Below are 23155 nucleotides of genomic sequence, written 5' to 3'. Positions count from 1 at the left end.
TGACCTTGTTTTTCCAGAAAGGCCTGATGTGGCCTGTTGAGCATGCATTGTACACCTACTTTAAACATTTACAATGTCCCAAAGACAAGAAGATGCCCCTAAAGATAGGGATGTAGCTTCCCCCCAGATGGGTATTTCCTTAAGGATAAGCATCTCTTCCTAGACACTAAAGATTAATTACCAACCTACTGTGCTCACCTTGTGACTACTGACTGACCTGCTGACAACCGACCTACTGTGCTCACCTTGTGACCACTGACCTGCTGTGCCAGCTAAGTAACTTGTGACAGTAATAAAGGAGCCATTCCTGTCATATGTGACATATGCTCTGTTTCCAGACAGTATATAACCACACTGTATATCCCATTTCTTGGGTATGCATCCTTCCTCAGGGAAAGAAGCCTCAGACCTGGCTCATAATAAACTTACCCCAAACTTTGATTTATAGATTATTTGCTTCAACACCTGACAGGAAAGGAAAACAAAGAAATGAGGAAAGTGGATTAGCGACTTCTTCATAGTTCTCTGGTTTAACTACTAGACAATGTTTCTAATCTACAAATTCCTGATTGAATAATTAACCATATCTCTTTATATCTTTATATATATATAAAGGTATATGAAAAGGTGGCCCCTCCCCTGCCTTCCAACCCAGTCCTTTCCCCGATAGTCCCTATTTGCCACTGTCAGAGAGTCATTTGTGCAAGCAGAGAGACAGGGAGAAGAGAGAAAGGAGAGAGGAGACAGGAGAATGGACAGGAAGTGGGGAGAGAAGGAGACAGAGAATACTGGGTTTACTGGCAGAGCTTTCAAAATGTGCATATCCAGGAAGAAAGGAGGGAGAGAGGGAAGGAGAGATGTGGAGACAATCTAAAGTTGGTGATCAAAAATTACCTTCTCCAAAAAGCCTGAACAATTGACTGAAGTTTTTTAAGTTGCTAAAATATCAGACATTATCCACTTGCTTTAACAGCATCCTTTAAAAACTTCACGGACTCTGTAAACAGAAGTCCTCTTCAGTTACTCACACGCTTGTGAATCAGTTAGAGCCAGCTGCCTCCTAACACCTAAACGACATCAGCAGCAAGGGGAGAACAACGACGAGCCATCATCTATGAATGGCTCTTTCTGTTTCTTGTATTTTACATAACTTCTCTCCTAGAGTCTTCAGAGGGAGTGCTAAAAGGTTAGTAAGCCATTTGAGATAGGAAATCAAGCTCAGAAAGGAAGAGAAACTTCCCAAATCACATCTCTGGTAACCCATGGGGCTGGGATTTGAATCCAGTTGTCCGCTTACTGAAAGACTGGAGCCCTGTGAGGGGGCAGAGAACACAAAGAAGTTGCCTAAAGAGCAACCCTGGAGGTTTTCCAATTCGCGCCTGGAAGTCACTGCACTCCACCGCCACATGAAGCATGCAGGGGCTTCAGCCTCCATGCCCCAGACCTCAAGGGGGTACACTCCACGGCTGTTAACAACATAAACTGCCTAGATCCAAATGACAACCTCCTGATTTGTATACAACGACAAAACAAGCTTTTGGGTGCAGGCCTGGGAACCATCCGACAATGGAGAACCGGGTCTCTTCACGAAGTGGGTCCTCGCAGTGCATGACGATGGCAAAGCAGAAAGTATACGCAGTGCCCCTGGAACAGCAAGTTGGCTTCAGTCCCTCAAATTTCTGAAAGGAAGCTTGGAGCTAATCTTCTCTTCCCTACTTTACTGACACCAGTTTACAAACACCCAGAAGATGTCAAAAGCCATCTCAAATTATATGCGTTCAACCTTACAGCTTCTTTGTGGAATAAAGTGGTCTCAGGACAAACTGGAATGGGAGACAATCATTCTGTGGACCAGATTCTCTTGAAGCTGATGATAACAAGCAGAGGGGGAGGAATTCAGGGAACAAGCAAGCAACATTTGCTTTTGTCTAATCATGCTTCTTGCTGGCAGCACTTGCTTATTATGTACATATTATGAGTCAACCCCACACACGGATATAGACCACTGCTAATCCCAATGCACAGAAGTCACCAGTCATGAGAATAAACTCTGTTAGGAACTAACACAAATTTTACTCACTTTTATATATAATTAATCTACAAAGAAAAATATTAACTGTTAGGTGCAACTAGTAGCAACTTGGCTAAAACTTAAAAATTAGCAAGATGAAAGCATTCACCCTAAATACAGGCACCTGATAACTAGTCAGAGCTTGAAGAGCATTGCTTTGTTATTTCTCTGTCACCACTGGGGGTTCTTTGGTACAAGAGGGTAAAAAGTTTCCCTCTACCCTCTTTGGGTCCCTGCTGGGTCTAAAAATTAAATTGACAAAGATAGATGAAACAGGAGAAAAGCATAGAAATTTTACTGAATTTTTACACGTACATGGGAGCCTTCACAAGAGAATGAAGACCCAAACAAGTGACCAGAGCAGGAAGCTTTTATACTTTTAGACAAAGAAGCAATACATTTGTGAAGAACTGACAAGACAAAGGGGTAAGTCCAACCAGGGCTAGGTAGTCCTTATCTTCCTTAACTAGGGAGATAAGCGTTAGTTTAACAAGGTTTGTTTCCAGATTCCTCTGGACCGATAAGAATCTGTCTGCAGCAAAAGAATTTGTTTCCTGCCTTGAAGTGAAAAAGGGGGAGCTTTGTCTGCATTTATGGCTTCTTAATTGCCTTCAGCTCAAAATAATTTCTATGTCAAAGAAGCATATTTTGGGGTGACGTATTCTGATTTCCTTTATTGGTTACCACATCGAGACTTTCCCTAGTTATGAAGGACTCCATGGGGTGCAAAAGGTCCAACTCCTGGACAGTCCAGTGCTGTATCTCACATGGGACAATTTGCTACAGCCTTCCAGCACTCCTACCTCCATGCCTATGTTCTCAGCTCTCCCAAATTTATTCATCCTGGTTTGATCACTAAGTTAGCAATGGCTCAGCAAGACAAACCTGCCTTTTCTTTCTTTTATGTCTTTATAAAGTTAAGCACTCTGCACACAGTTGGTACTCAAACATATTTCTGACAGAACAGCTTACTGAGGATATTACACTTTTGATTTTGCGTAATGAGAAATTGTCTCGATCTCTTGGTGACGTCCTCTAACTTGAAGTGCCTATGTTCTAATTTACCTGGGATCCACAGAACTCCTAAAATTGCATGTAAATTTTTTGAGTGTTTTAGATTCTCAAGCGGGGTGGTAAAGAAAATACGAAAGAATAACATACAGAGAAAATAAAGTATATATCATTATAATTAGTCTTGTAAAGAAAAATAAATAAATACATAAGCAAATAGGCCGCTCCTTATTAGCTGTGTGACCCACGGCAAGTCACTCATTCTCTACAGCCTTACTTTCCTGTTCTGTAAAATGGGGATAAGAATAGCACCCCCACGATAATGGCAAAGTAATTTGTGCCACTATCTGTCACCGAGGACAGCTATACAATTAGCTCACCTGGGGAAAAGAGAGGCTCAGAGAGAAGAGCCCTACATGTGGGGTGCTTGTTATTTTGGGAGGCATCTGCTTCATCCAGGAGGGGCTGCTGAGCGGCCCAGAGACTGGGTGTGCTTTTAGCAGAATCATAGACTGGAAAGGGAAGTCAGGGCCGCCAAAGAAGTCAGGGCCACCCAAGAGGGCGGGAAGCTAATGACATTCCTCTCTCTTTGGGTTGAGACCTTAGAGGCCTACAACCTAATCATAAATATGAATGCTAAGTAGGCAAAACTACCCAGGTGAGAGCTCAGTTTTCAAATATATCAATACCTAAAATTAATGCGATTCTGGTTTGCAACTGGCAGAAAACAATCTTTCTTATAGAATACAGCATTCTTATAGAATACATCCTCTTCTGCGTCCAGTTACTTCTACACAGTAGAAGTAAAATATCCAGTACATAATCAAAAGTAGTCAGGCATAAAAGATGACATGATGGCATGAAGGAAAACTAGGAGAAATAAGAGACAACAGAACAGACCCACGTGGGCTCAAGATCTTGGAGTTGAACAGAGACTTCAATATATTTGAAAAGACAGTGGATGAGAAGTTTATAAAACCAATAAAAGAGAGATTGAAGGCCTCTACCCCAAACAGGATTTTTAAAAATCCACAAGTACCCGGATCACAGTAAAACTGCAGAAAACTAAAGTCAAAGAGAAAAACTTAACAGCAGCTGGAGCAAAGAGACATATTACCTATAAAGGAGCAGTAATTCAGAGTGACAGTTTATTTCTAAAAAGAAAACGTAAATCAGAAGACAATGGAACAATACCTTAATGCGCTTTAAAAAAATTAACTGCCAACCATTCAAAACAAAAATATCCTTCAAGAATCAAAGCATAACAAAGACCTTTTCAGATACACGAAAACTGAGAAAATTTGTCACCAACAGGCTCTCACTAAGGAAAGAGAAAAGGACAATTTTTTAGGCAGGAGAAAAATGATTCCAGAAAAAAGGAAACATGAAAGAAGAAAGTACAACAAAAATGGTAAACGTGTGTGGAAATCTAACTGAATACATACTTTAAAAACAGTGGTAATTATATGTTTTTGGGTTGAAAATATATACAGAATTAAAATATGTTACAATAATGGCATATAAATGGGGGTGAGGGTAAATGGAGTTAAAGTATTCTAAGGTCCTTACATTATCTGGGAAGAGATTAAAAGTACCAATTAAAAAATTTTAAGTCCAATGAAAGTACTAATTAACAATATACTTTGAGGAGCTGGCCCATCGCATAGCAGTTAGGATCACATGCTCCACCTTGGCAGCCCAGCGTTCACAGGGTCGGATCCCAGGCACAGACCTACACACTGCTTCTTCCTTAGCGAAAAGAGGAGGATTGGCGGCAAATGTTAGCTCAGGGCTAATCTTCCTCAAAAAAAATAAAAATTAAATTTAAAAATATATATACTTTGGTAAGTCAAGAATGCATTATAATCTCCAGAGTAACCACTAAAAGAATAGTGAAATGAATATAAACTTGTAGCTAATAGAGGCTTAAAGTGTAATCATTAAAAAAAAAAATCAACTCCCATATCCCACCAAAGGCAAATAAAAAGAACACAGAGCAATCTCTATGTTCATTGCAGCATTATTCACAATGGCCAAGACTTGGAAGCAACCTAGGTGCCCATCAAGGGAAGAAAGGATAAAGAAGATGTGGTATTTATACACAATGGAATACTGCTCAGCCATAAGAAACGATGAAACCCAGCCATGTTGTGACAACATAGGTGGACCTTGAGGGTATTATGCTAGGTGAAATAAGTCAGAGGGAGAAAGTCAAATACCATATGATCTCACTTTGGGTGGTGAACATGATGTAATCTACACAGAACTCGAAATATATTTATGATGTACAACTGGAAGTTATATAATGTTATAATCCAATGTTACCGCAATTTAAAAAAATGCTCATTTAAAAAAAAGAACATAGAGCAGATGGAAAAAATAGAAAGCATTTAATAAGATAGTAGATTTAAACACAAGTCATGTGTATATTGACTAAAGAATCCATATAAAAGGCAAAGATTTTCAAACTGGATGAAGAAAAAAGTCAACTCTCTGCTTCTTATAAAAGACACATCTAAAACATAAGGATATAAAAGGTTGAAAGTAAAATTATAAAAAAGATAGCCATACAAATGCTAACCAAATAAATCTGTTCTAACTACAATAACGAAGCAAAAAGCAATCCTGGAGATACTGACAAACATTTCATAATGATAAAATGTTCAATTCACCAGAAATATACTACAATTATGAACACATATACACCAAATAATATAGCCTCAAAAACAGAAAACAAAAATTTTAAGAACTACAAGGAGAAACAGTCAAAATGACAATTATGGTGGAAGAACTGAACATACCTCTCTCTGTAAATGACAAAATTAGAGGATTAAAAAATCAGTTAAGATATCGAAGATTTGAACACAAGTAGCAAACTTGACCAAATGAACATAAAGAAAGCATTTATCCAGCAACTGCAAGGTACATATTCTTCTCAAGCATAACATGTAACATTTACAAAAAAGTTGATTATCAACAGGGCATAAAACAAGTCTTATTAAATTTCAAAACAGTGAATTATATAAAATATGGTTATGGTTTCTGACTGCTGTAAAATAAATATCAAAATGTTTGGAAGTTAAGAACTATATATCTAAAGATTTTACTGTTTTCCTTTCTCTCCCCAAAGCCCCCCAGGACACAGTTGCGTATTTCTCGTTGTGGGTCCTTCTAGTTGTGATATGTGGGACGCTGCCTCAGCGTGGCTTGATGAGCAGTGCCATGTCCGCCCCCAGGATTCAAACCAACGAAACACTGGGCCGCCTGCAGCGGAGCGCGCGAACTTAACCACTCGGCCACGGGGCCGGCCCCAAGAACTATATATCTAAATAATTCAAGATCAAAGAAAAAGATCATAATGGAGAACAGAAACTATTCTAAATGAAATAATCACCAAAATACTACATATCAAAACTTAGCTTCGGGGGCGAGCCCAGTGGCACAGGGGTTAAGCACGCAAGTTCCGCTTCGGCAGCCCGGGGTTTGCTAGTTTGGGTCCCGGGTGCAGACACGGCACTGCTTGGCAAGCCATGCTGTGGTAGGCATACCACATATAAACTAGAGGAAGATGGGCATGGATGTTAGCTCAGCAACAATCTTCCTCAAGCAAAAAGAGGAAGACTGGCAACAAATGTTAGCTCAGGGCCAATCTTCCTTGCAAAAAATGAAAGAGAGAAAGAATATTATTAACAAATTTCTGCCAATATATTTGAAAACTTAGATGATAAGGATAAATGCTAGAAATAAACAACTCAGCAAACTAACAGTAAAAGAAAACTGTAAAATATGTGAATAGCTGGCATTCCATTCAATAGACCCACGAAGAAAACTTCAAGGCCTGATAGCCTCACCAATGAATTTTGCCAAACATGTCAGGATGAAATAATACTGCTATCGCACAAACTCTTTCAGAAAATAGAACACAGAGTGAGCACTGTTTTTAGGGCCAGTATAATCTTGATACCAAAATTTGGCAAGGATGTTGTTAAAAAAAAAATTATAAATCAATCCCACTAATTTATAAGGATGCAAAAATCCTAAATAAAAGATCAGCAAACAATTTTAATAAACATATAAAAACAATAATATATCACAGCCAAGTTGGATTATTTTATATAAACAAATTTGGTTAAACACTTGAAAATCGGTTAATATAAGTCACCATACTAAGAGATTAAAAGAGAAAAATCATACGATTACCTCAATAGATACTGAAAAGCATCTGAAAAAATTCCAGTCATATAGAATTAAAATAAATAAAATAAAAATAAAATAAAATAAAATAAATAAAACTGTCAATATTCTCAGATGATATGACTATGTAAAAAATACAAAAGAATCTACAGATAAATTACTAGACTTCATTTCATAAGTTAGCTAGGTTCTGGATACAAGACGGATACAAGGTCAGTATAAAAAAACTCTATTTCTATAAGTTAGCAAAAAAGAATTAGAAAATAAAAATTTAAAAGACACAATATACAGTAGAACAAAAAAATATGAAATACCTAGGAATAAACATAATAAAAGATGTATAAGACCTCTACACAGAAAACTATCAGCATCATTGAGAGAAATTTTAAAAGATCTAAATAAATAGAGGAATATACCATGTTCGTGGACCAGAAGACCTGATATTACAAGATCCCAATTTCGCCCAAATTTATAGACTCAATGCAATCTCAATCAAAACCCCAAAAGTTTAAAAGTCTGTGTTGTTGCTGTTGTTTTGTTTTGGTGGAACTTAATAAGCTGATTCTAAAATGTTGTATAAATGTAAAAGACAAAGAATTGCCAAGAAACATTTAAAGAACAAATAAGAGGACTTGATCTAATGAATGTAAACTCTTAATGTAAAACTACAGTGCAAAACTATTGGTGAAAGAATATTCCATAAGACAAAAGAATTAGACTAGAGACCCCAAACAGACCAACACATATTTGGGCACTTGATTTATGATCAAGGTAGCCCTACAAGGGCAGTGGGAAAAAATAGTCTTATGAACAAATCATGCTGGCACAAGTGGATGTCCACAAAATTTTTTTAGAAATAAACTTAACCCTACCTCACACAACATGCAGACATTAATTCCCAGTGAATTGCATACAAATATAAGGGTTAAAACTGTGACGTTTCTAGAAGACAATATAGAAGAATATCTTTATAACCTCAGAGTAGGAAAGGACTTATTGAACAGGATGCAATAAAACACTAACCATAAAGGAAACAGAATCTATAAAGGAAACAGACATTAAAATTAAGAACCTCTGCTTATCCTTAAGAGAGGGAAGAGGCAAGTAACAGAATGAATATTTTGCCACACAAATAACCAACAATGAACTCATATCCAGAATATATTAAAAATACCTACAAATCAGTAAGAAAAAGACAAACAACCTAACTGAAAAGTAGGCAAGAGACTTGAACAACCACGTCACAAAATACTGTCACAAAATCAAATGGCCAATAAATGTGAAAAAGTGCTCAACCACATCAGTCAGGAAAAAACAAAATTAACTCCACAATGTGATATTACTACCAAACCACCAGAATGGCTAAAATTACAAAGACTGACAATACTGGCAAGGAGTTGGAGCAAGGGAAATTCCCATATGCTGCTGGTGGCAGTATATTGGTACAACTATTCTGGAAAACAGTTTGGTATTATCTACTAAAGTTGACGACACACATCACCTAGGAGCTAGCAATTCCCCTCCTCCGTATGGACCAAACAGAGATGCATGGCCTGCCCCAGGCACCAAGAAACACATACAAGAATGATCATGGCCACCTTATCCGTAATGCCCAAAAACGGATCATACAAAATTCCGCCAACAATACAGTAGATAAATGACTGTGGTATACTCATATAATAGTTTTCTGTACAGCACCGAAAAATGAACAAATTACAGCCACAGGCAACAACGTTCATAAATATCACAAGCATAATGCTGAGCAAAGAACCCAGACATAAATGAATATATACTCTATGATTCCATTTCATTCTTTGCTCAAAAAATAGGCAAAACCAAAATATTGTGTTTAGAGATATATATGTTCTTTGTTGGAAAAACTATAAAGAAAAGCAAGGAGGCACTTACCCAAAAACATCAGGATAGTTTTTTTTACCTTTGGGGGAGGGTGAGAGTAGCACTTGGGCCAGGGTCACAAGGCAGGCCCCTAGGGTATTGGCAATGTTCTGTTTTTCTTATCCTGGAGTTGGTTCCAAGGTGTTCATTTTGTGATAAATCATTGCACTCTGCATCTTTATTTTATGCACTTTTCTGTGTGTATATGAAATCTCACTTAAAGGGGGTTAAATAAATAAATCAGGTGAATCTACAAAGGAAAACTTCATTGCATCAATATCTATGCACTATAGTATTGCCTGGAATACTGGGACAAGAATAGCTCGGTTTAAAATAAAATGAGGGGGCTGACCTGGTGGCACAGTGGTTAAGTTCGTGGGCTCCACTTTGGTGGCCCAGGGTTCACGGGTTCAGATCCCGGGTGCAGGCCTACACTTCACTCATCAAGCCAAGCTGTGACAGCATCCCACATATAAAGTAGAGGAAGATTGAGACAGATGTTAGCTCAGGGACAATCTTTCTCAGCAAAAACAAATAAATAACATAAAATAAAAAGGCAATTGGGGCCCAGCCTGGTGGCACAGCGGTTAAGTGTGTATGTTCCACTTCGGCGGCCTGAGGTTTGCTGGTTTGGATTCCAGGAGTGGACACGGCACTGCTTGGCAAGCCATGCTGTGGTAGGCATCCCACATATAAACTAGAGGAAGATGGGCACGGATGTTAGCTCAGGGCCAGTCTTCCTCAGCAAAAAGAGGAGGATTGGCAGCAGATGTTAGCTCAGGGCTAATCTTCCTCAAAAAGATAAAAAATAAAGAGGCAAGTGTCCTCATTGTGGTCCATTATTTTTTATGGCTTTCTGTGCTAACATCTTACCAAGCACATAGACCATACATACATTGAGTGCTCCTGGCCAGTTCACACTGAGCAGGTTTCCCACTCATCCATTACCCATTTGCTGAGCAGACAATGGCACATTGGTCCCGATTATGCACTTTATATAAAGGTTCTGAGCTCTTCCAACAACTGATACCCAACACTTGCTCTTCCCTCCTGTCCTCACAGGCTGATTTTTTTCTTTCTTCATTTCTCAGCTCAAGTGTTACTTCCTCAGGGAATCTTTCCTTGCCTCCATCCCACCCCCTTCCCAGACTGGGATAACCAACAGTATGTTCCTTTCTTAGTGCTGGTCATTCTCAGTTAGCCGCCATCTCCCAGATCCATGCCTGGGTGGCTGATCCCTAGAAACTATGTCACCAGGACACCCTGTCCGGCTGGCTTCTATTGGGTTCCACTGATGAGAGGGCAATGGCAGAGGCTGGGAGGCAGGGAGAAGAGAGCAGTCAGGGCATGTTCTCTCCTCCCCCTTTTGGCTGTGGTCTGGGTGTCTAGGGGTGGCTGCTTCTCTGGAGGCCCAAGCTCCTCCTGCCTGGCTCCAGGTCACAGAGACTCCAGGAGCATCACTCCTGCCTCTTGTTTTTCAGGCCTAGGGCGCTAACAGCTCCCCACTGCTGGGACTTTCACTGGTTCTGGTAACCCTGCCTCCATCTTTCTTAATTGTCTTTTCACCAAACTCTCCTCATTTGAACCAGGCTGGATTCTGTTTTCTGCTGAGACCCTGCAGAGTGCCAATTTTCTATTACTTTATGTGTTTATCTCATCAACATCTCCCTTTTCCCATTAGGCTGTGGGCTTCAGGACACTGGTATTTCAGAAGTTGGCAACAAATATCTGTTAAATGATTTAGTGAGTTAATGAATGCATGAATGAACTCACATTCAAATTAGAATATACTATACCTAGTACAAGGATTTCTAACATGTTCCTGCTACATTTGACATGGCACCAATCCATCAGAGCAAATACCTCTGTTGGTTGAAAATAGCCTCTGTTGGCAGGAATATTTTTACTCACGATAATAATTTCCATTATTCTAGCAGTAAGTACAATGGCTATGAGTTCTCAGTTAAAAAGATCTAACTTTATCAGTCTGAAATAAGTCAGCAATGATGAGATTCCAGATGGACTGTAGGTAGTAACAGCTCTAAGAGTCAGTAGGAACACAATAAAAATGTTCACTAGAAAAAGAAGGCTCTGCATCTCTGAATTTTTCATAACTTATTGCAAATGACTCTAGAAAATAAATATCTAGTAGTTACATGGTGTAGGAGGGTGAACTCCAGGCAGGAAATGTTCTTTGTCAATATAGTAAGCGGTCTACTCTCCATCTCTCCATTGTTGTTTTCGATTTAAAAGACAATCTGGGCTGATCCCAATATTAGATATGCAAGTTACACATTAAGGTATATAGTTAGACAACTTCTAGAAAGCAACCTGGAAAATTCTGATTCTAGGCCACTAATAAGAATTTCAAGAAGAGGGTCTGGAGCCCTGCAGCTTCCTTTCTCTTTTATGGTAGAAAAAGTGCAGAAAAATCAAATTACCCCCAGGCGATGTCATGCACTAGCAAGATCTTTCAAACCAATATGTGACATTTGAATTTTAATCTTGAGAAAACTAGCTTATACATTATAATCATAGCTAAATACACACTTTATCAGGAATTTTTAGTTCATACCAGGGCATTCTGAAAGCAACAATCTACCAAGCACACAAGCTCCTGGGGGGTGATATAGTCTGAACTCCGGCCTAAGAGGTCAAGGTTCACCTCTTTTCTGCAGTCCTTTCCTGGTTAAACCTCTCCTATTTCTTCAGCTAACTTTTTCGTTGTAAAAAGTTATCCCAGTTCTGTTCATTCTAACCAACAGGGAGAAAGGAAGGTCCAATTTCTCTAGTATTGGGATGAGTTGGAGATTATTTGTAACCTCCCACCAGGCAAACTAGTCAGTTAATAAAGACAGACCGTTCTAATATGGCACTACTTGGGATATGACTGATTTGATAATCCTGAATGGTATGACATGGCTTCAGTAATACTAGTTACAGTATTAATAATACCTTGTGAGGGGGTTCAGGAAACAAGTGATTGAGTTAAAATAGTTAAAATGTAGTTATACTGTTAATTCTTTTCACAAGCAGACAACCTGCTTTGTTTCCTGTCTAATTAGGTGCAACCAAAAAAAAATTTCCTTTTTCCTTATTCATTCTCTTCCGTCATAACTAATATAGGAAATGACCAAACCAGCTCCTTAGTGATTGCTCCCTGGAAACAAAAGAGCGTTTTAAACCTGATCCTGCTATTACCAGTAAAGAAAATGAAGTAAAAATTAACCGTCCTTCACCTCTCTTGCCCATATATAAAGCGCTATTTTTCAGAAGGGCGGGGAGAGGAAGGACTGCATTCAATTCCTAAGGGCCGATACTCCCCCGACCCCAGACTCACTCATCTCCATTCTCATCAACACCACCCACTTTGGGGGCGCCCAGTAGACGAAGGGCCCCATAGCCTGACAGGGTAGGAAAAGCAGCATCTTTTTCCCAGTCTCAAAATCACGACTCCTGATGCCTTCCACGCACCAAAGTGGGGCGGGTCGCCCAGCCCCGGACCGGGGACCGGGCGGCGTCTCGGGGATCCGCAGCCCGGGGCCGCGGGCGGCGCCGCAGCGCTCCCGACCCCCTCCCGCAGAGACCGGCCGCGGGTCCTTACCCGCCAGTCCGCCGCCGCCGCCTCCATCGCCCGCGTGCCCCTTCCTCCGCTGCAGGATGAAGTAGGGGTTGGCCCTCTCGGTGATCCACAGCGCGTTGGCCAGCAGCACCTCTTCGGGGTTCACCCACATGTTCCCGGGCGCCGCGGGCGGGCGGACGCACAATGGGGCCGCGGCTCGGGTCCCGCACACAGCGGGGCGCAGGGGCGCGCACTCCCAGGCACACGCCCGCCCGCTAGGTGCGGCGGCGGAAAGCGACTTCACCAGGGGGCGGCCCGCGGCGCCCGAGCCACAACAAAGCCCCGGCGGGCGGCCGAGGAGGACGGCGAGGACGCGGGCGCGGCGAGCAGCATCCTCTCCGCGGCGCCGCCGCCCCCCGCGAGCCCGCGGCCGCAGACGCCCAGGCCCGCCGCGCCGCAGCCCGGCTGGGGCCCACGGCGGCGGGAGGAGGCGGAGGAAGGGAGCGGGGGGAGGAGGAAGTGGTGTGGCTCAGTCCCGGGATCGGCTCGGCGGCGGGCAGGGCTGCGGGCGGCGAGAGCTGATTCGGCCCCGCGGTCAGGGCCGAGCTGGGCTGGGGCGCGGCTGCCCCCGAAGCGCCGACTCGAGCTCCGGGCCCCTTTGATTTCTAGCCGCTCAGAGCCCTGGAGGTCACCGCGGTTAACACTCCATGCCCGGGCCACTCGCACCCGGGGCGAAGCCCAGCTCCCCGCTGGAAGGACGCTCCGGACACTGCGAATGAATGACGACAGCGAAGCTCACTTGGAGCGAGCCCGGGTGACACCAGATTCCGCGGACGCAGGTCCTCCGGGCCGCTGTGGCTGGCTTTGGGGGAACCTTCTGGGGACCGTGTGCTAAGCACTCGGCCCCACGCACATCCCAGCAGGGAGGACGCTGCCAGCCTCCGTTGGGGGTGTGTATGTGTGTGTTTATGGTTGACGCTCTGTAGGCTAGCGCCACCCTTCTTCCCAGGAAATAAGTGTTTCAAGGTTCCAGACATCGGACTAGATACCCGGGTCGGAAGTGGACGCAGCCAATGGTTGTCGATGTTTTTGTTTCCTGCATCCCTAGGGCAAGTCATGTGCTAAACTTGTCACCGCCTGTAACCCCTCCCCCTCTCCATTCCATTGTAATTAAAGTGGCCCAGCTAAGTGCATTACATCACTTCTTTCCTTGACCTGTAGGGCACGAGCAATAGCAAGTTGGAAGCAGCCCAAAAGCTTAGAGCGACTAATTCACACCACAGCTGTTCCTGTATCAAGCATTTGGAGTTTCCAGGACCGGGCATGAGAGAATTCAGGGATTTATCCACACTTAATAGATGAATTAAAATTTTTTAAAAATCATTGAAATCTGAGACACACAAAGGTCAGCTCGATCCCTAGACAATTTTGCTTTCCCCCAAAACTACAGGTCTCTTGTGATCACAGCCCATCTACCTACATATCTGATGACCTTTTTTCGCCTCTTTTTACACTCGGGAGATCTGCAGATAGCTCAGCAAAAAGAGGCTCTTCTTCTCAGAAGACGGTAATTTACCAAGCTCTGTTTTGTTATGGAAGTTGGACAATCCTAGGGACTTCGTTTCCAAAAGAGCAAAGCATTCAAATGAGAGTTTCTTGTGTGGACTTTAAAATGTGTGCTTGTGTAGCTCTCACTTGTACTGCTGAATTCCTTCCAATGACCTAGTGAGCGCATCCCAGCCATTTTAATGAGGCTGCCTCTGCACCTGTTGGTCTCCCACCCAGTGAGTGGGCTCTCAAGGAATGGAAGCCTCCCTTTACTGTTACGTTGACTGATCTGCCTTTTTAGGAAACATTTTGGACTTCCAGGCCTTTGTGGAAACTTCCCATGTTTAACACAGACTCAAAAATGTTTGGCACTTTCAGTCACACAGTACAGTGCCTTCAGTCACAAAATCTATTGCAAATAAAACACAATGAATAAGATTGCAAATCCTTCACATATAAGAATTGTATTCCTAATATAGCTATATAACTTTTAATATTTTTGAAGTGCTTCTACAGATATTCTTTCACTTTATGTAATTAGCATTTTTTAAACTCCACTAGGTGCCTGCATACTGTCTTTTGGAGTGTTCTTATCATACTGGTCAAAGTTGTGGCTTGACACCTCTACCCTAGCCCTAAAGTGTGATTCTAGCTTAGCATTTTTCACCTTTTGGTGCCAAAATGCTATTTACTTATATAAGTCATGCATTCGTTCTCTCATTCTCTCATTCAACATGTGATTATTGAATGCCTACTATACTCTAGGTCCTGGGGATAAGAAGTGAAGAAAATATACAAAGATCTCTGTATTCATAAAGATTAAGTTGTGAAATTAATAATAAAAACCCAGACTCATTTATGAAAACTTACTTTCAGAATAAGATTGGACACCAAGAGGAAAAAAAGAAAAAATGTTAAGTCCGTAGCTATTTTCTGGTTTTTCAGAAGAGTTAGAGCGCATTCTTTCCAGAAATTAGAGCTTCTATTATTATAATAAATTGTGAAACTGTAGTAGACGGGCATTGCAAAGAATCAGAGAAACTATAAGCAGTTTATGGCAGCTTGCTGGTCCCATACAGCTAACTGCTTACTTATTAAAATGTGGCTTTGTTTAAAAAAACAATGACAGTCAAATATACCAGAACCAGAAATAACACAAAGAGAACCTAATTAATCCAACCAGTTCCTCAGTGAAATTAGGTGACTATTTTTAGCTTTCAGTTCATTCTCTTTGATTTTAAGCCCACGGATTGTCTCAAACCGCTTAAAGAGGAAAAACATTCAGCAGATGCCTCGATAAAATCGGGGTAAATGATATCACAGTCTTTGTGTCTTCCTGAGATCTCCCACTCTCCCCACCCCCAGACGGAAAGAATCAGCTCGGAAAGGATTCTGCTGGCCCCGCCTTAGAGCATTCTGTGGGTTTACTACTTAGTAGGCAGATCTGACTGCAGCAAAATTGTGAGGGTAGTAAATTCGTCTTTGACAATTCTCACCCCCATTCCTACAATGTTTCCACCTTTCCTGCTTGTTCATCTTCACACCTTTCCTCCCTACCCTCAGCCTTTCCTAGTAAGTCCTCTACTCTGCCTTCTAGGACATGCTCACCCTTGGAAATACCATGGCGTGTTGGGAACTTTATTTCTGCCCGCACCTCCCACCTCTCAACTGCAGTGCCTACTCCCTGATGGCCCAGTTCTCCCAGAAGTAGAGGCACAAAGGCTGCAGAACACTAGTCTTACCAACCAACCATTCCATCACCCAGTAACCCCACGAGTGGTTAGGCCAGTGGGAAATTCAGTTCTAATTTCAGCAGACAGAATCACCCAGCAGAGTAAAAAAGTGCTAATGCTTCTCTGGAAGAAGCCAGCTCCTCCGCTAGCCTTCCAGCTGAAGGTAACAGGTTAACATGGACTATTAAAAAAAAATACCCGGACCTTCCCTGTCCAGTCTGGAAGCTCTTGTAGGGTACTTGGAATTTCTAGCATTCCGTGAGGTAGAAGGAGAGTGGCCAGCTGGGGCAAGGAAGAGTAACATTGTTTTGAAGATCCAAGACGTTGCAGTAGCTTTGATATCTGATACTGAGACCAGCACGGTCAATCTGAGTTGCTAATCCAGCTGGAAAAACTAGATCAACCGGTCACCACAATGTCTACTCCGCAAGTCCTAGAGCTAATGACGATATAGCAGCCACAGTTTGGTTCTTTCAGCTTTAAGCGACTGACTAGATCTGCAGCCAGGACCATCCTTACACATAGTGTGATTTGAGAGAAAAAATCCTTCAAAATAGCTCTGATCTGCAATAGTACTACCTTGCTCCATTCAGTGGATCACTCCACTTTTTGAATTCTGAGATGCTCTGGAAATCAAAAATGAATAAAACATTATTTCTCAGTTTCTGGAGAAACTGTGGTCAGATGACCTCTGTCAAATGCATCTGTGTTCCTGCAATGAAGGAAGGAAAGAAGATAGCAGCCTCTCCCGGGGATGGAAAAATGAAGCAATGTATTAGTGGAGATTCATTTCCTCATTAATTGTCATTAAAGAGGGCAGTTTTAATGGTTGGGAAGAGTGATAAGGTAAAGACCTTAGATCACAGTGAAGGGTGGGGAGACACTTCGCTTACTTCAAAATCATCCACTGCATGTTCCCTGAGGCCTAAGACGGTGTCCAGATCGTTGTTCTATCCCCAAGCTCAGCACTGGAGCCTCTGTAAACGCCCAACAAGGAGGTGCTTACACGACTGCTGAATTTCCAAACTTAAGAAAGGTTTAGAGATTTAGGAAGGAAGGGCCTTAAGAAACCCTGATTGCAGCTGAGCTCCCCATTTTATACACAGGAAATTAAAGCCTAGAAAAGGGAAAGGACTTGACTTGGGTCACTTGGGTAATTAATAGCAGAGTTGGAACTTGGTCTTATTACTTAGATTATTATGCCCCAAATCTTAATTGCAACTTTTCCTTCTTTCTCCACACATTTGTCACATTTCTGTCGGGAATTAAAATAGTTCACATTTATATAATGCTTTTATGGCCATTGTCTATCACCTGGTGTCGTCTGGGTATTGGGATCCACTGATTGGCTAGACCTCAGTCACATGACTACCTGGAGAGGTGGTGACAGAGAAGGGGGTCAGTGGGTGTGGGATAGTCCCTAAGAGAAAGTCACAGAGCTGTTATCAGAATAAGGTGACAGGATTGTGGGCAAGCCTATACAACAGAGGTCAACTAGACAGCCTGTTTATGACAGTTCGTTTTTTAATGATTGTATCCTCTTGGTTATAATTCTATGTCACATAACTATAGTGTACGTTGTTTTGTTTAATGCTAACAAAACTAGTGGTTTGACCCATTTGATAGTGAGAGTCAGAGGTCATTTAAGTTACCTTAAAAAAAAAAAAAAAAGGTTATATCAAGGCTCACATAGACTAAACTAGGACCAGAGACCTTCAGGAAGCTTTGGGACCAGTCTCTGTCTCTCTCTCCGTCTCTCTCTGAATCTCTGCTTCTCTCTACACTTTTGTTCTAGTGTCTTTTCTCCACCAACCAACTTCCTTTCCTTACCCGTAATTTCTGTTCCCTCATGACTTCAGCATGCACGTGACTCATGAGAGCCTCTCTGGTTCCATTTTCTGTTGTTTCTTTTAAGCTATAGCTCCCACCATTAACTAAATATTTTATCTAGGTATTTCTTTCCTATAATTCATGAGGCAAATTGGTTGGCCAACCTTACCTTTTTGTTCAAGAACCAGATTGTTGCCAGTCTATGACTGGCTGCCATTTGGCCGTATCACCAAGACACGGCAGCTATGTATATATGCATATTTTAGCTGATGATAATTTACAAATTCTCAATGAAGTTAATTTTTAATATAAAATTAGTCATTCTGAGAGTTGATCCATTACTTGGCCTTCAGGTCTCTACTAGCTGGGAAGTGTCTGAAGGCTCCCCTGTTTTCCATAAGCCAATCAGCCACATCAACAAAGGCAAAGGCTCTTTAATAGGGTGTATAGTTAATTGTGGGCTCTAACTATTATAAAATTGCCTCCTCATTCTTTTGAGAGATGAAGTTTTTTTCCTACAGCTATGCTGTTCTTTTGCCAATGACTCATTTGTCCGTTTTCTGTCTTGTTAAAAACACGAAGACCTCCACCATCAATAGGATTTCTTAAATCACCACAACTGCTGGTACTAAACATATAAATACAGGTAAAAGGCAGATTGGGACATTGAGATGAAGGTAACAGTAGTATTTTTTCTAAATTGTGCATGTGCCTATAACCCTAAATAGTTCTTTTTCTTTTCTTCCAATAGAAGAATACAATCTTTTTTCCTCCTAGGATAAGAATTAACATCAATTTCATTGATCTTTTAAAATAAAATATCTTTATTTGCACATGTATGTTTTTATGAAAGAAGATGGTTAACATTACACGGATTGTCTAACCTCAGACTTCTGGAAAAAATTGCATAGTTTCCTTTTCAGAATAAAACAACTCAGCTGTCTTTTTATATCTTATTTTTATTTTTTAATTTTTTTGGTGAGGAAGATTGTCACTGAGCTAATGTCTGTGCCAATCTTCTTCTATTTTGTATGTGGGACGCCTCCACAGCAAGGCTTGATGAATGGTGTATAGGTCCGTGCCTAGGATCTGAACCTGCAAACCCCAGGCCACCAAAGTGAGGCGTATGAACTTAACGATTATGCCACCGGGAGGCCCCTGTCTTTTTATTATGCAGACATCATTCTCATTAGAGAAATGCTATTTCTATCTTGAATCTCAAATCTTTAAAACATTTTTATGATGTGTTTGACTAAATGTCTTAAAAGAAAGGGGAACAGCTAAGCATCAATACTAACACAAAATAACAACTTTCCACCCAAACCCTCTAATTTATCACTTTATTTTAACCCTTTGCCTCTTGATGTCCAGCCTCTCCGAGCTTCCACACAAGATTACTGACCATAAAACAGAGTATGATCTGAAGACCACAGATCTTTGAAAAACTTTAGGTATAAAACATTAAGTGAAAAAAAGAACTTATTCGCTGTGCCAAAGGAGAAATATCAACGTTCAGATCACTTCATTCTCAAAGGATAAGCTTGAGAGTTGGCTTTTGAGCTACCTTTTATCAAAATTAAGAAAAAGGAAAAATGACTCAATCTTTATTTGTCCCCAAGGCTCTCAACACTCTCTCCACAGGCATTTATCGTTGAGGTTTCTCTTACAGAATGTATTGCCCTTGAATGATGTCTTTTATTCCTTCTATGAAATACAGCCCTTAAAAGGCGTTTTCATCATAAAATTGTACTGGTGAGAATTTTGCTTTTTTGTCACTTGTGATCCTCTTATAGACTGTGAAATGTAATCTTCCATAAAAAGGAATGTGTTAAATCACTCTGATTTCTATTTCAATGAAAATTACAGTTTGCTCTTAATGGGAATGACTCAGTCAATCAAACTGGAAGCTTAGACATTCTGTCCCTGAATGAAACCTTTTAGAGCATAATTTCTTCTTTCTTCTCTTATACAGAGCCAACCCTCACTTACCTAAAGAACACTGAAGTGGAAGGCACATACTGAAAACAAAAATAAACGTCTATTGAATGCATCCTTCTCTACAAAATGTGATTAACATGAAGTCTCGGTTAAGAAGCCTTTTGAAAGAAATCTATCTCAGACATGCCAATAAAAGATGGCAGAATTCTAGATAAAGATAGCTGATTAGTGGTTAAATGAACAGTGCTGTACTAGAGATTACATCTGATTAAATCAACTCTAACCATTTTTATGGCTGCAGTGGGGCCTCTTGAAGCTGGTGCTATATCGCATATAGGCTTTACCAGAACCTGGAGCAGATAACCACCTATATTGAAAGAAGTTTTTGTGTGTGTGAGACAAGAACCATCTTACAAATTTAAACCTCTCAATAATATTCCACCGGATGTTTAATTGTTTTTTTCTTTTGAGGGAGATTAGCGCTGAGCTAACATCTGCTGCCAATCCTCCTCTTTTTGCTGAGGAAGACTGGCCCTGAGCTAACATCCGTGCCCATCTTCCTCTACTTTGTATGTGAGACGCCTACCACAGCATGGCTTTTGCCAAGCAGCGCCATGCCCGCACCTGGGATCCGAACTGGCGAACCCCGGGCCGCCGAGAAGGGGAACGTGCGAATTTAACTGCTGCGTCACCGGGCCAGCCCCTGATGTTTAACTTTTAATCACACATATAAATCATCTTGATTAAAATTACAAAATACAGATAAGCAAAAAGAAAAGTCTGAATCTACAGGTATGTAGTGTGTTTTTCTTTTCAAGCAGAAATGAGTTCACACTACATGTCAACCTTTGTAACTTGCTTTTGTTGCATAATAATACTGTGAATACATCCCCAGACATTTTAAAATGTGCATTTATATCATTACTTGGATTGACTGCATATTATTTAATTATGTGATGTATAATTAATCATACACAATTATGGCAGGTAAGTATTTGCATCTTGCCATAATGATTTGTATCTGGAAAATATTATAAACAAATCTCTGATGAACATATTTCACCGTGTATCTTTGCACTTTTATCTAACCATTTTCTTAGTATAAACTCCCAGAAGTAGAGTTTCTGGGCCATCTAGAATGCACCTTTTTAATGTTCTTGATACACATTGGTAAATTACTCCCCGGCAACACTATATCCAATCTCTTCCACCAGCGGCACTGACAGCACCTGTCTCTCCACAGCCTCATGTAACAGGTTTGTACGAAAGGATCCTTCACTGGTTTTTTTGGGTGGAACGTAGTAATATGACTCTGCATTTTTATTACATTTTAGGGCTTTCAACAGACTTAAAACTTTTTTCCAAGATTAAAATTGTTTCATTTTTCAGATTATAAAAATAATAGATATTTATTATAAAAAAATGAACATGATAGAAAAGTGTAGGAGAGGAAGTAAAATTTCCCAAAATGTCACCACTTAGAAATAACGCTTGGCTGTTAGGTGAACACCTTTCCAAACATCAATCTGTGCATATTAATATATACAGACAAAGAGACCTTCTTTATTCCTGTGCCTAACTGCTATTTTGAGATAACATGGCTTTGCATCTGTATTCCAAGGGTTTCTTTGATGCTCGTTCCATATGCAGAGTTAAACTAAAGATCAGGACTGCAATTACGGCCTCTCTCTCTCATAGCGTGCAAGAACAGGTCTGGGTGGAGGGAGGAAATCTGTTTACGCTCCACTTTTTTTTATGCGTTCTTTACCTATAATTCAAATTTAGTTATTTATTTTAGGTGAGGAAGATTGTCCCTGAGCTAACATCCATGACAATCTTCCTCTATTTTGTATATGGGACTCTGCCTCCGCACGGCTTGACGAGTGGTGTGTAGGTCCAAGCCAGGGATCCGAACCAGCAAACCCCAGGCCACCAAAGTGGAGCACACGAATTTAACAACTAGGCTACTGGGCTGGTCCCCAGTGCTCCACTTTCTTACGTATGTGTAGACTAGGCCCTGAAAAAAGTTGTGATAATGTGTGAGAAGGTTGGTGATTACCTCAGCATCTTGCTCAAACTTGAAAGGGAAATGGAACAATGCGAATGACTCTAAATTTCCCCTTTTAAAAGAGACGTAGGGTTCCTATGTGAAGTTTGTGGTAAACTCTCCTCAGCAGCTGCCAACACAGACACAATGTTTCCCAAACAATGGCGGCCCAGGTGCGCTCAGCAGGAGGCTCACTTCCTAGCACAGCTGCTTCATGGTGTTTTGATGAATGGAATGTGTTTTGAAAACTGATGTCTTCTAGAACTTCTTTTTGCTGTTAAAAATACAGATATTTAATGCATTATGATCAGTTTTTCTCGTCAAACATGGTTTTGCCAAGACGGTGCTTTTATGGGAAATGCTCTCCGTCCATTGCTGAGGGATTACTATACGTGATATTCAGGGTGAACATTTGTCTTTTTGGCTGCTCATCATCTGGACTCTCTTCCTCTTCTCGAGAGAGTCCCTCAAATGGCAGCGGGGCTTTCTCAGCCAGGACTGACTCTCACTTAGCTCCTTGGTGCTGCTGATCCACCAAGGTATAGCTGGTTCCGCACCCAGCCCCGGAATCAACCACATCACGTCCTTCTCTTGAGACTTTCCCTTCTCTCAGTCACGGAAATATGTCCAGGCCTACCGGTAATTTTTATTCCCTACTGGTGATGGGCGGGGTGGAGAAAGGGAAGACAGAAATTTCTGGACTCTTCTCTGCCCCTCCTACTTAGGAGGTTAGCCGTCTCAAGGCAGACATAACACAGCTCCAGTTCCGGCTTCCAGCTGCTTCAACATTACGGTGTGTGTCTGTGTTAAAGAGGAGGTGATAGGAAGCAGGGTGAGGTGGTTTCTCATTGACGCATAGCGTGTCACTTGCACGAGAGACCCCGGTCCTCTTGACTGTTATATCTTAAACTTATAGCAGAAACCCTGCTGTCATGACACTCCCCAAGACTCAAACTGAGGAAGCTGTGGGGGCAAGACAATTTATGTGTGTGTGTGTGTATAGCTATATTCCGCATATTACATGGTTCGTATTTATTGAGCATGAACTATGTGCCAAGGCCATATATATTATTTCATTTAATCCTCACAGCAACCCTATGAGGTAGTGATCGAATATACTATTTTTGAACTCCATGCTATGGATGAGGAAACCCACTTAGAAAAAGATAAAGTAACTTGACCGAAGTCATGCAATAGGAAGTGGTAGAGTCAAAATTCAAAACCAGGGAGCCTAAACCCAGGCTGAACTCTTAATCATACACTACTTCTTTCCTATAAATATTGCATATTATTGCTGTTATTTTATATTATAGTCTCAATATTAT

General features: G+C 41.2%; 1 protein-coding gene across 2 annotated transcripts in view; it reads right to left on the bottom strand.

Annotated features, from left to right (window-relative positions):
* TBC1D9 (TBC1 domain family member 9) overlaps positions 1-13850 on the bottom strand; it is a 109435-nt gene extending 95585 nt beyond the window's left edge. Inside the window, exon 1 of one of the 2 annotated variants that reach the window (XM_023636512.2) lies at positions 12777-13850. In XM_023636512.2, coding sequence (XP_023492280.2) covers positions 12777-12906 — 130 coding nt within the window. In that variant the 5' untranslated portion in view covers positions 12907-13850. Of the gene's footprint in view, positions 1-9524; positions 9627-12776 lie in introns of those variants that run through there. The other variant, XM_070258597.1, reaches the window with a different exon arrangement.
* Positions 13851-23155: the final 9305 nt, after the last annotated feature.

Source organism: Equus caballus, chromosome 2, assembly GCF_041296265.1.
Source record: "Equus caballus isolate H_3958 breed thoroughbred chromosome 2, TB-T2T, whole genome shotgun sequence".
NCBI lineage: Eukaryota > Metazoa > Chordata > Mammalia > Perissodactyla > Equidae > Equus > Equus caballus.
The sequence above is the reverse complement of the archived record's forward strand: the minus strand, read 5'-3'. Positions and strand labels throughout refer to the sequence as shown.